The sequence below is a fragment of the Mustela nigripes genome, chromosome 12 (assembly GCF_022355385.1).
Source record: "Mustela nigripes isolate SB6536 chromosome 12, MUSNIG.SB6536, whole genome shotgun sequence".
NCBI classification, from domain to species: Eukaryota; Metazoa; Chordata; class Mammalia; order Carnivora; family Mustelidae; genus Mustela; species Mustela nigripes.
In genome coordinates, this window is record NC_081568.1 from 133,083,812 (window position 1) to 133,100,802 (window position 16,991).

The 16,991-nt window shown below is 41.1% G+C and overlaps 2 protein-coding genes across 3 annotated transcripts in view; one reads left to right on the forward strand and one right to left on the reverse strand.

The window, feature by feature from the left end:
* Nucleotides 1-44: 44 nt before the first annotated feature.
* SRP19 (signal recognition particle 19) lies at nt 45-15,739 on the forward strand. Of its 2 annotated transcripts, none has more exons than XM_059418378.1 (5): nt 45-176; nt 1,000-1,075; nt 3,828-3,899; nt 3,998-4,109; nt 6,627-15,739. In XM_059418378.1, the coding sequence occupies exons 1-5, from the start codon at nt 136-138 to the stop codon at nt 6,716-6,718; spliced, it is 393 nt and encodes a 130-aa protein (XP_059274361.1). In that variant the 5' UTR covers nt 45-135; the 3' UTR covers nt 6,719-15,739. The 2 variants fall into 2 exon arrangements, with proteins under 2 accessions (XP_059274361.1, XP_059274360.1); XM_059418377.1 differs by having other exon boundaries at nt 6,259-6,807.
* Nucleotides 15,740-16,280: 541 nt separating this feature from the next.
* The window catches only part of REEP5 (receptor accessory protein 5), a 34,848-nt gene continuing 34,137 nt past the window's right edge, over nt 16,281-16,991 (reverse strand). Inside the window, exon 5 of the mRNA XM_059418376.1 lies at nt 16,281-16,472. Within this exon, the coding sequence (XP_059274359.1) occupies nt 16,423-16,472 (50 nt within the window). The 3' untranslated portion in view covers nt 16,281-16,422. The remainder of the gene's footprint in view (nt 16,473-16,991) is intronic.

The window sequence follows — 16,991 nt, forward strand, 5'->3', positions numbered from 1 at the left end:
GCCAGGGACGCGTAGGGTGGTCGGTGGGCGGGACTTCCGCCGGAAGCCGGCGTGGTCCGGAAAATCTCAGAACCGAGTTCCGGCCCGTCTTTCTCCTACAGGCCCTCGGTGGGCGCTCTGTGGGCCTGGGTGAAGATGGCCTGTGCAGCCGCACGGTCCCCGGCCGACCAAGACAGGTGAGTCCTGAGAAAGGGTGCTGCACCGCCCTCCCCATCCCTGAGAAAGGCTGGCGGGTGGGGCTTGTCTCCGTTCCCAGGCTCCGGGCCTCTTCCCAGGTGTTGGTTCCTCCGGGAGGCCAGCGGCGCCTGGCTCTTCGTAGTATCCCCGAAATTCCGACCCTAGGTAGTTCAGTGTCTGCCTGCGCCGGAGACGAAGGACTTTGGGTGCTACGTGGACAGCACATTAAGTAACAGACTCACAGAGGGAGAAATGTGTTTTTTTCATTGTTACGTTCAGAAAGGCACGTTTGGGTTTTTCAAAGTCTTCTAATACCTCAGTTGGTGTGGTTTCTGTTTGAGAGCAGGCCCCAGCCTCAGGAAGTTTTTTAAAAATATTTTTATTTTATTTATTTGTCAGAGATCACAAGAAGGCAGAGAGGAAGGGAAGCAGGCTCCCTGCTGAGCAGAGAACCCGATGCGGGGCTTGATCCCAGGACCCTGGGATCATAACCTGAGCCGAAGGCAGAGGCTTCAACCCACTGAGCCACCCAGGTGCCTCCCCTCAGGAAGTTTTGATAGCCGGCTGTATGTTAACTGACCGGTGAAGGCATTGTTTTGGTTTGGTTTTAAACTTTCTCTAACAACTGATTTTTTTTCCCCCCGCTGAGGTAGTAAACTAACGTTAGCTTTTTAAGTAACGTAAGTAAAAGGGAGGCAATTTCAAGAAAAAAAAAATACTAAGCAAGTAACAGGCATGCTGGCAATCTTGGTGATGAAAGAATGAATGAAATTTTTGGAAATCCTGCTCTAGTGATACTAGCTGTGCTTCCTTCTGTGGCAGGTTCATTTGTATCTATCCTGCTTATTTAAATAACAAGAAGACCATCGCAGAAGGGAGGCGAATCCCCATAAGTAAGGTAAATGGGCTGGCACCTCTGTCCTTGAGGGGTTGGGGGAGGTTGTACTGTTAGGGCTTCAAGGGCTTCCCTTTTTACTATATGGTATTGTTTGGGGCCTGAGGTGAACAGCTTCCAGGAATTGGGGTGCTTTTCTTAACAGTGGCGAAACCAGAGAGGCACTAATACCTGGCTGGGGGAATTATTCTAAATGGTTCTTCATGAGCTTGTACTTTAAAGGAGTTGGGTGGCAGTAGGATTTGCATGTTGTTGTTTTTTAAGCCAAGGTTATGATGCTCTTGCCCTTAATTTGTCAGAGAGTAAGCACAAGCAGGGGGGGTGTCAGAGGCAGCGGGAGAAGCAGGCTCCCCACTGAGCAGAGAGCCGGAAGCATCAAGACCAGAGCTGAAGGCAGAGGCTTTAACCCACTGAGCCACCCAGGCGCTCCTACTCTTGCCCTTAATAAAGGAAATCAAACTATGGCATTATATGATGTCCAGAATGCAGTTGAGTTATTAAACAAGACTTGCAGAAAAAAAATTCTTTTTTAATTTATTTATTTGAGAGTAAGAGGGGAATTGGGATGGGGGGAGGGGGAAAGAGAGAATCCCAAGCACTCCCCAAATTGAGCAGCTGGATCCCACCACCAAGAGTCTGACGCTTGGGCACCTGAGTGGCAGTTAAGCGTCTGCCTTTGGCTCAGGTCATGATCCCAGGGTCCTGGGATCCAGTCCCACATAGGGCTCTCTGCCTCGTAGGCAGTCTGTTTCTCCCTCTGCCTCTGCCCTCCCCCGCCACCAATGAATAAATAAACAAAATCTTAAAAAAAAAAAAAAGAGTCCAACATGTAAGAGACTGAACCACCTAGGTGCCCCAAGTGTTACAGAGAATTTAGATGTGTTGAGTTTTTTAGTTTTATGTCTGTTATCTTTTTTGGAGGGGAAGGGGAGTAAAGTTTTAAAATTGATACTTCTAAAAAGGGTGTTAGAGTTTTTAAAAATATGATTTCTCCCTTGTGCTGTTTGAATGGGAAATTTCAAGTTCTCAGTTGGCCTGGTGGCATGTTTGGAAAGTGCCTAATCCCAAGTGATGGGTCTTTATAGCTTTTTTTTTTTTTTTTTTTTTAAGATTTTATTTATTTGTGGGGCACCTGGGTGGCTCAGTGGGTTAAAGCCTCTGCTTTCGGCTCAGGTCATGATCTCAGGGTCCTGGGATCGAACCCCGCGTCGGGCTCTCTGCTCAGCGGGGAGCCTGCTTTCCACTCTCTCTCTCTGCCTGCCTCTCTGCCTACTTGTGATCTCTGTCAAATAAATAAATAAAATCTTTAAAAAAAAAATTTTATTTGTTTATTTGATGGAGAGAGACAGCGAGAGGGGGAATACAAGTTAGGGAGAGGGAGAAGCAGGCGTCCCAGGACCCTGGGATCATGACCTGAACCTTACTCCTCTTTCTCTCTGCCTGCCTCTCTGCCTACTTGTGATCTCTGTCACATAAATAAATAAAATCTTAAAAAAAAGAAGGTGTGATCAGCACCCAGGAAGATTCCTTTGTCTCCTCACAGTCACTTCCCCTGCCACATATACTCACATTCAAGGATAACCATATCCTGACTTCCGACGCAATAGATTACTTTTCTTGTTCTTAAACGTTATTTAAAAGGCGTTATACACTATGTACTTTTGTATCTGTCTTTTTTTCACTGAACTTTAAGCTTAAATTTATTCACATTTTTTAGTGTAGTTTGTTAATTCTCATTGCTCTGTAGCAGGGTTTCTCAACAGCAGCACCATTGACATTTCGAGCCAGATCATTTTGAGCCAGGTAATTCTGTTATCAGGGCTAGTCTGTGCTTTTTAGTTGTTTAGCAGCATCTTTGGCCTCTACCCACGAGATGCCGGTGCCTCACCTGACTCCTCTGACAATTAGAAATGTCTCCTAGCATTACTAAATGTCAGGGAGCAGAATTGCCTTGCTGAAAACCACTGCTCTGTAGTATTCAATTGTATAAATAAATCACAGGCCATCCTACCATTGATGGATAATTGGTTTCTAGTTTAAGGCTACTTTACATGCTACTGCTGTCAATGTTCTTGAGTTTGTCCTCTAGGAAACATTTTTGCATTGTTCTTGGATATGTACTTAGAAGTGGAATTGCAGAGCCATGAAGAATGCATATGTTTAGCTTTAGTAGATACTACCAAACAATTTTCTAAAGTGGCTGTATCTGTAATAGTTGTTTAACTAGTATTCATTGAGCACCTGCTATGTTCCAAGCATCATTCCAGATACTTGGGGATTTACAGATAAACAGAACAGTCCCTGCCTTTGTGAAGTGTATGTTCTGTTGGAAGGGAGATATAAATAAGTGTTATTTCTGTACTTTTAAAAATTACAGTGGAGGGACTTCTGGGTGGCTCAGTTGGTTGAGCCCGCTGCCTTCGGCTCGGGTCATGGTCCTGGGGTCCTGGGATTGAGTCCCGCATTGGGCTCCTTGCTCGGCAGGGAGCCTGCTTCTCTCGCTGCCTCTGCCTGCCTCTCTGCCTGCTTGTGTGTACTCTCTCTCTGTGTCTCTGGCAAATAAATAAAAAACTCTTTAAAAAATTAAAAATTAAAAAATTTTAAAAATTACAGTGGAAACAACCATACCTAGTGAAAAAGAAAACTTAAGGTTTTGATAACTGTTGTGATCCTCATATTTGAAATGATTCACACAACGATGTAGCAGTATCTGCTTAAGGTAAGCTATTCAGTGTTTTTGTTTTTAACTGTTCAGGCTGTTGAAAATCCTACAGCTACTGAGATTCAAGATGTGTGCTCAGCAGTTGGACTTAATGTATTCCTTGAGGTAAGAGGTGGTTCTTTCTTCACTATTTTTCCTACTCAGTCTCATTGATATGACAACTTTTTAAAGCCTGTTTTATATGTTGTTGTTTTTTATGTTAGAAAAATAAAATGTACTCTAGAGAGTGGAATCGTGATGTTCAGTACAGGGGCAGAGTCCGGGTCCAGCTGAAACACGAAGACGGCAGCCTCTGTCTTGTACAGTTCCCGTCACGTAAGCTTTTTTTTTTTTTTTTTTAATGAACAAATAAAGTTTGGCAAGGTCGTTCTTCTACAAAAAAAGTTCTAAAACTGACCCCTTTGAAAGGTAAAATTCATAATTTGCATGTTGCAGATGAATTTAAGAAAGGCTACTGCTGAGGAAGGGAGGAAAACAGTGGTTCTCACTTCTTTTAAGTTAAGGACCTCTAGGAATGTGAAACCTAGTCGTTCATTTAAAAAACTTGTTTTATGAACTTTTTATAACCTCTGGAAATCCGTCATTATTCCCAGGTTAAGAGTGTAGAATTATTGAGTGGTCAGATGTTAATTGGCATTTCAGATCCTAGAGGCCTATGAGGTCTGTTAATAATTTCTATCATTAATTTAAAAGCCATACTGAGTGAAAACTACAAAAGGAATGTGTAGTGTGATACCACTTTGGTTCATTTAAATACAAAATGTTACTATTTATTGGTGTATATGTAATATTATTTATTGACATTTATGTATGTAAATTTTTTTTAATGGACTGGAGGAAAACCCCAGTCTTAAAAATAGTAGGTAACCTAATGATGAACAGGGCATGGGAAGTAGGGACACAGGAATGGTGCTCACAGAAGACCAGCATTATCTCTAGTGTTTTATTTCTTAAAAAAACAGCAGTAACCAATTATCAGTATTCCAAAATAATTAATTCTGGCTTTGGGGAAGATGAATATTTTTGTACATGATTCTTTTCTGAATTCTTTATTTCTAAAAACTATAATTTTTTAAATCGAGCTGTTATTTTTTTTTTTCTTTAACCCCAAGCTGACAACTAAATGGTATTTATTTATTTATTTATTTATTTGTCAGAAAGAGAGAGAGCACAAGCAGGGGGAATAGCAGGCAGAGGGAGAAGCAGGCTCCCTAAAGGAGCCCAGTGTGGAGCTCTATGGCACTACCCCAGGATCATGACCGAACCCGGAGGCAGATGCTTAACCCACTGAGCCACCCAGGTGTCCCTAGATTGGTTTCTCTATGCTAAAACCTTTCCAGGTTGGTAGATAATTCTAGAAACAAGATTTTTAGTTGGAATAACAGGTAGTATATTACAGTGTATTTACTCTTCTCTTTGACATCTTCTTTTACTATCTGTTAAAAGTCAAAAGACAGGGAAGCCTGGGTGGCTCAGTTGGCTAAGCATCTTCCTTCCGTCCAGGTCTTGATCCCAGGATCCTGTGATCGAGCCCTGTCTTGGGCTTCCTGTTTAGGGGGGAGTCTTTCTCTCTCCCCATGTCCTCTACCTGTGTTGGCTCTTGCTCTCTCACTCTCTCTCTCTCAAATAAGTAAATAAAATTTGAAAAAAAATTCAAAAGACCAAAAAAAAAAATTTTTTTTTTAAAGATTTTATTTATTTATTTGACAGACAAATCACAAGGAGGCAGAGGGGCAGGCAGATGGGTGGGGGAAGCAGGCTCCCTGCTGAGCTGAGAACCCAATGCGGGGCTCGATCTCAGGACCCTGAGATCATGACCTGAGCTGAAGGCAGAGGCATTAACCCACTGAGCCCCCAGGCGCCCCACCCCCAAAATTTTTTTTAAAAAAATCAAGAGACAAGAAACTTTTTTGACTTGACCAGTAAATAAAATGTAGGTAAAAATTACAGTTGAAAAATGTTGCTCCCAGTTTCCAATAAGAAAAAAGAAAGTAAGGGGAAAACTGAGGGGCTCCATGTATTGGAAGTAGCTACTAGATCTGGAGGGAGGTAGTTGGTGTACAGATCAGGGTACCTGTACACATGAAATCATCTGGGCATATGAGGCAACATCTTTCATAGCCTGATAACATTGGGTTTTTGTTACAAGACTGAGTGGCCCTCTGTTTCTTTAGCTTAAGGTACAGTGATATCCTGACTCTCTTTCCAGATTGTTGTATTTCGACTTACTCCCCTTTGATCTTCAAGTCAGTTACTAGAACCAGGACCAAAATAGGTGTTTCAAATAAATATTTCAGTATCATTCTTAGAACATTTTCTCCAGGAAGGCTCCCACTTGAGCAAGTCATGTCTTTATAGTCATTTTTATTTTAATCTTTGTCATTTTCCTGATGTGATCTCAAGTTAATGAGCTTGTATGTCTTATTCCTTAGATCATACACTAAGCCTAACTTCTTGTTCCTAGGTAAGTCTGTAATGTTGTATGTAGCAGAAATGATACCTAAACTAAAAACAAGGACACAAAAAACAGGAGGTGGTGACCAAAGTCTTCAGCAAGGAGAGGGAAGTAAAAAAGGGAAAGGAAAGAAGAAGAAGTGACCAGATTTGAGAGTCAAGTCGGTGGTGCTACTGTGAGAGATAGTGAATGAAAGCTTCTAACTTACTTACATCTTAGAGAAATGGAAGCTTTTTATTTGCATCATTTAACCGAACTGTGGACATCTCTGCCTCCCAGCTTCAGCATCAGAGTTGACAATAAAATAAATTTATATCAGAAGTTTGCATCTAGCTCTTATGCAGTATAAAAGAAATTTTTTTTGCTTTTCAACACAGAGTTTTTGTGGAAGAAAGAAGCATATTTTTTAATGGACAGTGGACTACTCTGCCATAAGTTACATGAAATCCTGTATCTGCCCTGTGTGTAAACATGTTTCAGAAAAATGAGTTTAAATAAAGATTTGAAATACACATTTTCTTCAACTTTTAAGTTAATGAAATAAAATTTGAAACTGACTATTTTAGCTTTTGCTCTTTTGCTTATGAACTAAATGCTAGTAGAGGAGATAATTGAAATCGATAAAATGGGTAGTGGAGGCTTAGTGTGAGCTTAGAACTAGAAGAAAATGGTTAAATCCTCTTGGACTTCTATAGATGATATTATTTCAGTTATTGTAACTGAACGTTCAATTACTAGTTTTTTGATGTATGGAAAGTCTTGGACTTTAAGCTTTAGATTTGCTTATTTTGTTGGCTTAAGAACATCATTTTAATTGGAGTTTTAAAATTACCCATGCTTTAACACCTTGAGATGTGCTTTTTTTCAAGAAACTAAACTGGATTGAAGATTCTGACTTTATTTCAAAGACTGTTCTGAAAGTGGCAATTCTGTGTAAAATTTGAGGGTACCATCTTAAAGCAGCCATTTGTTTTTGTCCACTGAGCATCATTTGGGGAGCTGCCTTCTCTGACTCCATATGCTTCTGGAAGGGCTTTTAATTAAAGGACTGCCTCTTGACCACAGGGTATGACCCATCCCAGGCCACTGGTTTATTTCTCAGGAATTCTAATCTAGAACAGAAACACAGACATACAGATGATGGGAGCTAAGATATATAATGATCTACAAATTTGAGTTATCCGAATCCTGGTTTTTTGAGGCTGGATTTGGCTCTTCTATGACTTCTGTCAACTGTGCTTTATATCCTTCTAGTAAATCCCATTTTCTTTAAGTTTTCATTGCTTGAAAGAAGAAATTCCACTTCATTACAAAATAAGTGAATCCAGCGTTTCAGAGTGTTAGGTGGACTTAGATACCCAAGCTGTATGAAGAGGACTCATGGGTGTACAGGAAGAGGTATTAGAATCTTTACTTTTTTTTACAATACTTTCTGTTGTTAACATATCTTACAATGAATGTAACAGTATAGCAGTTTATATATTTGACTTATAAGTAAATATTGGGACAGTATATACAAAACAAAATTTAGAGCAAAATTTAAAACAAAAATTAACGTTCTGGGAAATTGTATCACTTAGGAATTTGTGTAACGAAACAATGAGGAACTTAAGCAGGAATTTTTCTTTTTTTTTGAAGTAACATCAAATCCAAAATTTTATTATAGGTGTAAGTTCAGCTGCTCAGTGACACCCTCTTTTATCATTCCATTCCACTCTCCATGGTTTCTAACACCCCTTGGATTATTGTCTCAAGGTTACAAAAGGGCTGATAGAATATCAAATGTCACATCAGAGTTTAAGGTAGAATGAAGAGATAGCTGTGCCAGCCACTTCTGTCCACCCTTAAAAAGAAAGTTAAAGATTTCTCAAAATTCTTCCCAGCCAACTTTCATTTAAGTCTCCTTGCTGAACACTGTGGCACCTGTCCATGTTCAGCTATACGACAGGCTAGGAAAGTGTATAGCTTTCTCAGTAAGGAAAAGACTCAGCCAAAGAAGAAAGTTGATACTGGATATTGGGGCAGTCAAATAATATGCCACAGAAAGATGACCAGAGTCTAAAATTACTTTGGTTATGGAGCAATAAAGATTGTTGGAAATCTTACTGTAACATTGTACTGCTGTTTCTCCACATTGTTGCAATCAGTGCATAATTGAACCTTTCTTTGCCAATCAAGTAGAAAACAGAATTTTTCTAGTGAGCAAGACAGATCACTTATTCATATGTTGAAAATGCCATTTGTATTTATCTCATTGATTTCTATTCACATCCTTTGCCCCCTTTTTTTTTTAATTTTTTTTTTTTAATTTGTTTATTTGGCAGGCAGATCACAAGTAGGCAGAGAAGCAGGCAGAGAGAGAGAGGGAAGCAGGCTCCCTGCTGAGCAGAGAGCCCGATGCAGGGCTCGATCCCAGGACCCTGAGATCATGACCTGAGCTGAAGGCAGAGGCTTTAACCCACTGAGCCACCCAAGTGCCCCTCCTTTGCCCCTTTTTAAGGACTTTATTACCATCAGTGTTACACATAATTTAAAGAGCCAGCTAGTTTTAATAGTTTGAGTTTTAGGCATTAACTTTCATCTGTAGAAGAGGATGATTTAGTTTTCCTTCCTTCACCCCCGAAATATGCTTCCCATCCTCACTTCTTTTTTTTAAGATTTTATTTATTTATCTATCTATCTATCTATCTATCTATCTGAGAGGGAGAGAGACAGCATGAGAGGAGAGGGTCAGAGGGAGAAGCAGACTCCCTGCCAAGCAGGGAGCCCGATGTGGGACTCGATCCCGGGACTCCAGGATCATGACCTGAGCCGAAGGCAGTCGCTCAACCAACTGAGCCACCCAGGCTCCTCCCATCCTCACTTCTACCAATATATTTCTTGATTTTAATCACTATTCATAGTTTACATTACTATCCTATATTTCATTCATAGCTGAATCATGTAGTACTTTGCTACTCAAAAGTGTGGTCTGGGGTCTAGCAGCACTGCTTTTCCCTGGGAACTTGTGAAAAATGCAGAAACTCTGACCCAGCCCAGAATGTTAAAGATTGCCAAGGTATTCTTATGCACATGAAAGTGAGAAACACTGGAGTATGCTGTTGTTACTTTTGTTTTCTGGATTTGTGCGTTCTTCAGTTAATATTTTTTCTTTTATTTGCTTAGGTTTTTGAATATTCATCATTAACTCAACCAGAAATTATCAGTTGTCAAAATGTCCTTTCAAAAAGTTTGTTCGGGACAAGCATCTGACTCTTAATCTCAGCTCAGGTCATGATCTCAGGGTTGGGATCAAGCCCCAATTTGGGCTGTGTGCTCAGCATGGAGTCTGCCTGAGATTCTCACTCTCCCTCTGCCCTTCCTTCTTGTGCCCTCCCTCTCTCTAAAATCTTTAAAAGAAAAAGTTTGTTCAAGGGTGCCTGGGTGGCTCAGTCCATTGGGCATCTGACTCGATCTCAGCGCAGGGCTTGAGTTCAAGCCCTGTGTTGGGCTCCACGCTGGGTGTGGAGAAAAGCAAATAAATATGTAAGTTAAGTACATAAGTTCACATCAGGTAGTTCAATTTAATCTTTCTAAAGAAGTCTCTTTTGGAGCCTTTTACCTTCTCCACTTACTACCCTTTAGGCCTAGTGCACAGTTTCACTTTGGGATCTCTTAATCATCCAGAGTGACTTGCCTCATTTCTTTGCTGTTTTGTATATCCTTATTATGGTATCCTATGCATTCTTTCTTGGGTTACTTCCTTGTTGGTAGCCCATCTTCAGGATCTTCCTGAGAAAAATGCCACTTCTGTGGGAGGGTGGGAGGTAAATGTTCTTACACCACATATGAAAGCGTCCTCATTCTACCCTCACACATTCAAACCCTCACACAATTCGGCTGAGTATAGAATTAGAATTGAAAATTGTTTTATTTCAGAAGTTCAAGTATATTGTTTCATGGTCTCCTTGCTAATGTTATAGGTGCAGGAAGTCCATACCATTGTAGTTCCTGATTTTTTCTTAATTTGAGAGAGAGAGCATGAGTGGGGAGGAAGGACAGAGGGGGAAGGAGAGCAGACTCCCTACTGAGCAGGGAGCCTGACAGTGGGGCTCGATCCAGGACCCCAGGTATCATGACCTGAGTCAAAGGCAGACGCTTAACTGACTGAACCACCCAGGTTCCCAGTTCATGATCTTGTCACCTACATTTTTCTTGTTGAAACACATCTCAGAATTCTAAAATATCACAATAGTGTGCTTTATGTGGGAGCTTTTTTGTCTATTGTGCTGGGTACCTAATGGGCCCTTTCAATTTGGAAACGTGTTCAAATCTGGGAGTTTTCCTAAAAATTTCATCGATGGTTTTTCTACCCTTTCTGATCTTGGAACTCCTTATTCTGGATATTGGACATGCTGGGTAAGTTCTCAAGTTTTCTTATCTTTTTTCCCCCTTATTTCCATTTCTTTGCATTTATGTTCTATTTCCTAGAATTCCTTAGCTCTGTCTTCTAACCCTTTTGTTGAACTTTTTTTTTCTTTTTTTTTTTTCTTAAAGTATTTTATTTATTTGACAGATCACAAGTAGGCAGAGAGGCAGGCAGAGAGAGGAGAGGAGGAAGGAAGCAGGCTCCCTGCTGAGCAGAGAGCCCGATGCGGGGGCTCGATCCCAGGACCCTGAGATCATGACCTGAGCTGAAGGCAGAGGCTTAACCCACTGAGCCACCAGGCGCCCTAAGGTGTTCTGTTTTTATGTGAGAATTCAGAGAGCTCTAAAAACCAGGCTGCCACAGCCCTTGGTCTAGATGACCTGTGGAAAGGCAGAGGCTTAACCCACTGAGCCACCCAGGCACCCTGAACTTTTCATTTTTCTTGTATTGTCAACTCACACTCTCTTGTCATCTGAGTATTTCCTTTTTCTAGCATTTTTAAAAAGGTTTTTATTTATTTATTTGAGAGAGAGACAGCACGAGGTTGGGGCAGGGGGAGCCGAGGTGGAGGGTGACGCAGAGACTCTCTCAAGCCCACTCCACACACTGAGCACAGAGCCAATGTGGGGCTCAATCCCACAACCCTGAGATCATGACCTGAGCTGGAACCAAGAGTCAGACTCAACCAACTGAGCTACCCAGGCGCCCTGCATTCTGTTTTGTTTTGTTTTGTTTTAAATTTATTTTACAGAGAGAGAGAGATCCCAAGTAAGCAGAGAGGCAGGCAGAGAGGAAAGGGGAAGCAGGCTCCCCGCAGAGCAGAGTCCGAGGCGGGGATCCTGAGATCACGACCCTAGCCCAAGGCAGCGGCTCAACCCACTGAGCCACCCAGGTGCCCCTCCCCCGCATTCTGTTCTTTTTTTTTTTTTTTATAAACATGTATTTTTATCCCCAGGGGTACAGGTCTGTGAATCACCAGGTTTACACACTTCACAGCACTCACCAAAGCACATACCCTCTCCAATGTCCATAATCCCACCCCCTTCTCCCAACACCCCTCCCCCTATGATCTCCCTGATATGAGGAAGTGGTGATGCAACATGGGGGCTTAAGTGGGTAGAAGAAGAACCCCGCATTCTGTTCTTAATTCATAAGTGTCATTCTTACTTCTCAGGGGGTATGGTTTGTATATTTTTGCTTCCAATTTCCTTTTTTGTTTTTATTTTGATCCCTTATATGTTAAGCGGATTTCTTAGATTGACAGCTTTTTAAGAGTAAAAAACCCATTAAGTTGATTGGAAGTTCTAGGCACGTAGGAAGGGCTTGCAGACTGTTTCACTAAAAAGGGGTATCTGGCTCAAATATCCTTTTAGGGGAAATTTCCAACATTAGAAATGTTTTAGGTTGATCTGTTCCCTAGAGAGGAGTCCAATAAGCTTCCAGGAGGATAAAGGTCTCGGAGCCCAGTGGGAGAAGGTGGAGTGAGAGAAATGGGTCTCAGCATTGAGTCACTCAATTCTGTTTTGTTTGCTTGTTTTTAAAGATTTTATTTATTTGAGAGAGACAGCGCTAGTTAGAGAGTGCATGAGCAGAGAGGAAAGGGAGAAGCAGGCTCTTCGCTGAGCAAGGAGCCTGTTGGGGAACTAAATCCCAGGACCCTGGAACTACGACCTGAGCCGAAGGCAGCCACTTAACTGAGCCACCCAGTGCGCCCCTCAATCCTTTTTTTAATAAAACTTCCGTCCCTCAATTCTGCCTGTGTCCTCCCCACTCCAAAGATCCTCTTACTATCTCTGGAGGACAGACTGCCAGTCTTTCACTTGGAAGAGGGATAAGGTATTCCTTTACCATTTCTTAATTTTTTTAAGTTTCTTCCCAACAGTAAGATTGCTCTTTGTAGTTATTTTGATATTGGGGGTGACTTTATAATGAAATCTCTATACCAAAGAGATGAGGTATGGTAGACAATAATGTGCACCCTCCTCCTCCCAAAAAAGCCGTTATATTACCTTACATGGCAAAAGGCCTTGCAGGTGTGATTAAGTATCTTCAGCTGGAGAAAGTGGCCTGTATTATCCAGGTGGACCCAACGTCATCAAAAGGAGCCTTCTAAAAGGGAAGCGAAGTAGGAATACTAAGGGGCCACAGGCCAATGAATGCAAGCAGCTTTCAGCTGAGAGAAATAAGGAAAAGGATTCTTCCCGACAGCCTCCAGGAGAAATGCAGCCCTGCAGACCCGTTTGAATGTCTTATCTCCAGACCCGTAAGCTACTAAAATTTATACTGTTTGGGGCCATTACATTTGTGGCGATGTGTTACAGCAGCATTAGGAAACACACACGTGGTGAACTAATGAGCTAAGACAAATTCTTTCCAGACGTTGGGATTCTTGATGCCGCTAGTAGTTTCTATGAGTTCTCAACCCCAGCTACATATTAGAATCACCCTAGATTTTTAAAAAGCGTACTGGTGGCCTGTAGATTAATGTCAGAATTTCTGGTAGTGGAGGCAGATAACCAGCATTTTTGGCAAGCTTCTCAGGTAATTGTAATATGCAGCCAGATCTAAAATCCAATGTATACTAAGTGTAAGGATAGCATTTACCTAATTTGATGGTTTTACCTCCAAGTGTGGTTCCTGGACCATCAGCATCACCTAGGAATTTACTGGAAATGCAATTTTTTCAGTCCCACCTCAGACCTGAATCAGACACTCTGGGGGATGGGACTAGCAATCTATTTTAACAGTCCTCTCCCCTCCCAGAGAAAATCCAATAAACACTGAAGTCTGAAAACCAGCAATTTAAGCAAAGAACCTCCTTATTGCTCTTAGTCCTTTATGACACTTGTGTTATACAGGGATTTTATAAACTAATATTGTAGTAAAGAGCCAGAAAAGCGTTTAATTAAGGTCATTCTCAAATATGTTTACTTTCCTACTGCACTACATAGAACTTAGTATCTGATGGCTAAGGATGTTAACTCTTACTCCAAACACCGTGATTCTAGGTAAACAGACATGTAAAAGCAGATGTAGAAGATACAGCGGATCAAAACACAGCCTCCAGAAGCAGGTATTCTTAATAAAATTCTCACATTCTCCTTCCTTGGTCTCTTAAGTACTGAGTAATTTGTAGGTACCTACAAATACACTTAGAGGCAACCACCTTTTCTGAGACTATGTGTTAACACGATATGCGGTAGAAAGCAGCCTAGGTTTCCTTTCAACCTAATTACTGCTAGAAAGTTTGCATGATCGGTATGTTCTCCTTCTGGAGTCCTTCCTCGACAGGTCATGGCCGCCAGGGTAAAACCTCAGGCCAGGTGAGGAATGCGGTCATAAACAGCCATGTTTCAGGTTCATTTACCTGGATTTACTTCAGACTTCACTTAAATGATCCTAGATTTGTTTAAAGCCCCAGAAAATAAAATGAAACAACAGTTTAATGAGATAATGGAAGTTTATTTACATCCATTTCCATTTAATATATCACATCTTCAGGATGGGCGGCAACCTATTTGAAAGCTATGCTCATTCTCTTCAGGCTGTGGGTAGAAGCTTCTCCCCAGAGCGGCAGTAACTCCTGGTCTGAAAACTTTCAAGTAGGGGAAGAATTGTGGAGACTCAGACTTTACTTTCCCCAAAACACCATCTACCAATAAATGCTTATCTTCTAGCTAGAAACAGGCTCAATCAGTTTTCCAAACACTCTAGCCACGGCAATGTGTTCTTTGGGAAATCTAAACTGGGACAGGATTGCTCAACTCATTCATTAACTTCCCCGGTCATTAATATGTACACCCTGATTGCCAAAAATAGTAACTTAAATTTCTTACAGAATGCACTATAGGGAAAAGCCAGAAAGACAAAGAAAAATTGCATTCACAATATATTTTCTTACTGTAGTAGTTTTTACACTGGTATCAACCTGTAAGAAGTTATGAGCAGGAGTAACATTTGTATTTCCCCAACTTGCATGATAAATGTTTTGTATACTGAAAGTTACGTATTCTGTATGATAGAAGTTGCTGATTTTCATTCTGCCACCAAGAGAAGTGTAGTTTCTTAAGGGAAAGGGATTTGAATGCTCCTAGAGGTTTTTGTTTTTTTAAAATCTAAGGCTTGATTTTTCTCCCAATAACCATTAGTTTCTTATTTTTCTGAAAGTTTTTCTTTTCTTAAAGGTAAATTTAATAAAATGCCTTATGATTACCATGGTTTTGCCAGGAAGAATAAATACTCTAATCTATATTATAATATTTAGGTGATAGTGTCCCTAATTTTTGATGTCTCTGATATATTTTACATCAAGAGATTTCATTACGGTCTTACCTGTTACCCAAAAGAGAACTAATCCTCTCTTTTTGCCTTAAAGGGTATTTTACAGGCTGGATATTTAAACTTATTCATTTTGTTACACTCAGTTTTGTTTCAGTCAGTGTAATCTAATTCAGAAGGATCCTAGCAGTATCGTTGGTGTGAAGCTCGGTTTTTCTCATCCAGACAAGTTGTCCAGGTTCCTATAAGCTGGCTGATCAAGCTGGAAATCTTTAGTTTTAACTTTTTGTTCTATACTTAAACTACATAGTTATCTGCAGTTTATCAAAACGAAGTGTAAAGATGAAAGCATTCAAATGGACCACAAATGATTCTGACTTGTAAACTGGGGAGGCCTCTAGCGTTGGACCTTAAAGGCCAGAGAAAGAAAGTGAAGGCAGTTTGACTTCACTGCTAACGGGACAACAGGCTCTATCATCCTTCATTCTCCCAGAACTGCTCTCAGAGCCTGGTGTCATTAGCACGTAACTGCTCACGATACAAACAAGAACATACATGTAATCAAAGGTGGGCAAGTCTAGGGATTCTTTAAACTGGTTAAAAAAAAGACTAGGTAAAAAAAACAAGACTAAACCAACATGTTACTCAGCTCTGAAGGAGAAACCAGGGATGGTTTCCATTACGGCATCTTAAAAACAGACAAATCGAAAGCCCATAAACAGATTTTTTGAAAGGCCACAAGACACTACTACTAGTTCTACAGGGAGCTGGGAGCTGTGTATTCTGGTGTGTGGGTACCTTTCCCCCATTCATCACTAAAGTGACTGCTAAACACAGCTCTTCTGGTGTTCAGCTGCTGCAGTGTTCGAACAACCCGGCCAGGCCCCACTCAACTTCACTGATCACTTAACTATTCATTGGAAATATCGGTCATTTGCCTTAATTTTCTGAAGACTTACTTAACAAATCACACCAGCACACCAGAGCCTTTAGCTTTTGGCAGGTACTCCCCGTGAGCATTATACCTGTTACAATCAGACAGAAACATTTCCCTACATATATGTTATGCACAAATACATTAAAAACATTTAATACAAAATTGTACATTACATGAAGTAGAACCTTAAAGATTATCCTAAAATGGAAGTACAGAGAAAATGCATGCAGAGGGCCTGTTGAAGCACAAAGCCAATGGGATATATAATTTCAAGTTTGTATTTCCTGCAGAATGATAACCTATCTTTTTCTACCCAGAGGCAAAATATATTTTCCAAAAATGTGGACACTGCCCATTGCATTAAATTTAAGTGCTCCCTATGTATGTAGACAACAAAAGCAAAAAAAAAAAAAAAAATTCCTTTTTTTAATATATCAAAAATGTTTTCCAAGGCAACATTATTAAATGATTATACCACAGTCCCTAATGTAACACCAAGCGCTAACAGGAAGATACAGCGAGGGCAGAAACGTTTCATCCAGTCAGTGGTTTAGGTGCTCTTCTTTTCTTCACCTAGTAAATTCACCGCTGCCTTCTTGGCTATGAGGAGGAAAGAAAATTGTGTCAAGGCAACTTGCAGTACAGGCTCTGTGCCAACTGTAGTGACTAGTTGGCCACTTGCGTGACTCCCACATAGACAACAGCACACTGAGGTTTGCAGCTGGGCTAAGAGTTTCCAGGAGATGGACGCAAGACCTCTTCAGAGCACAGACCCTGAGTACTCCGGCAAAGTTCTTCAGGGTCCTCTGGCCCAGCCCCCTTATGGTAGTAGTGTCATCTAAGCCATCTGCCCCCCCTTGAAGGAGCACAAGAAGCAGAGATTCCTGATGTGTTCAGGCCTTCCCCTGTACAACCACCAAATTCTCCTTTGCGTCTGGAAGCTCACCTGTATAAGTGGACTATGTCCTACTCTGACGACATCTAGGTCGTCATCCCATGGTGACAAAAGAATCAGAGAAAGTCCTCCCTCCCACAACCCAGAAATTACGGAATATTTATACACATTTATATTCTCTTCACTGTGCCGCCATTTCCCCCTATGATGGGAAGAGTTTGCTG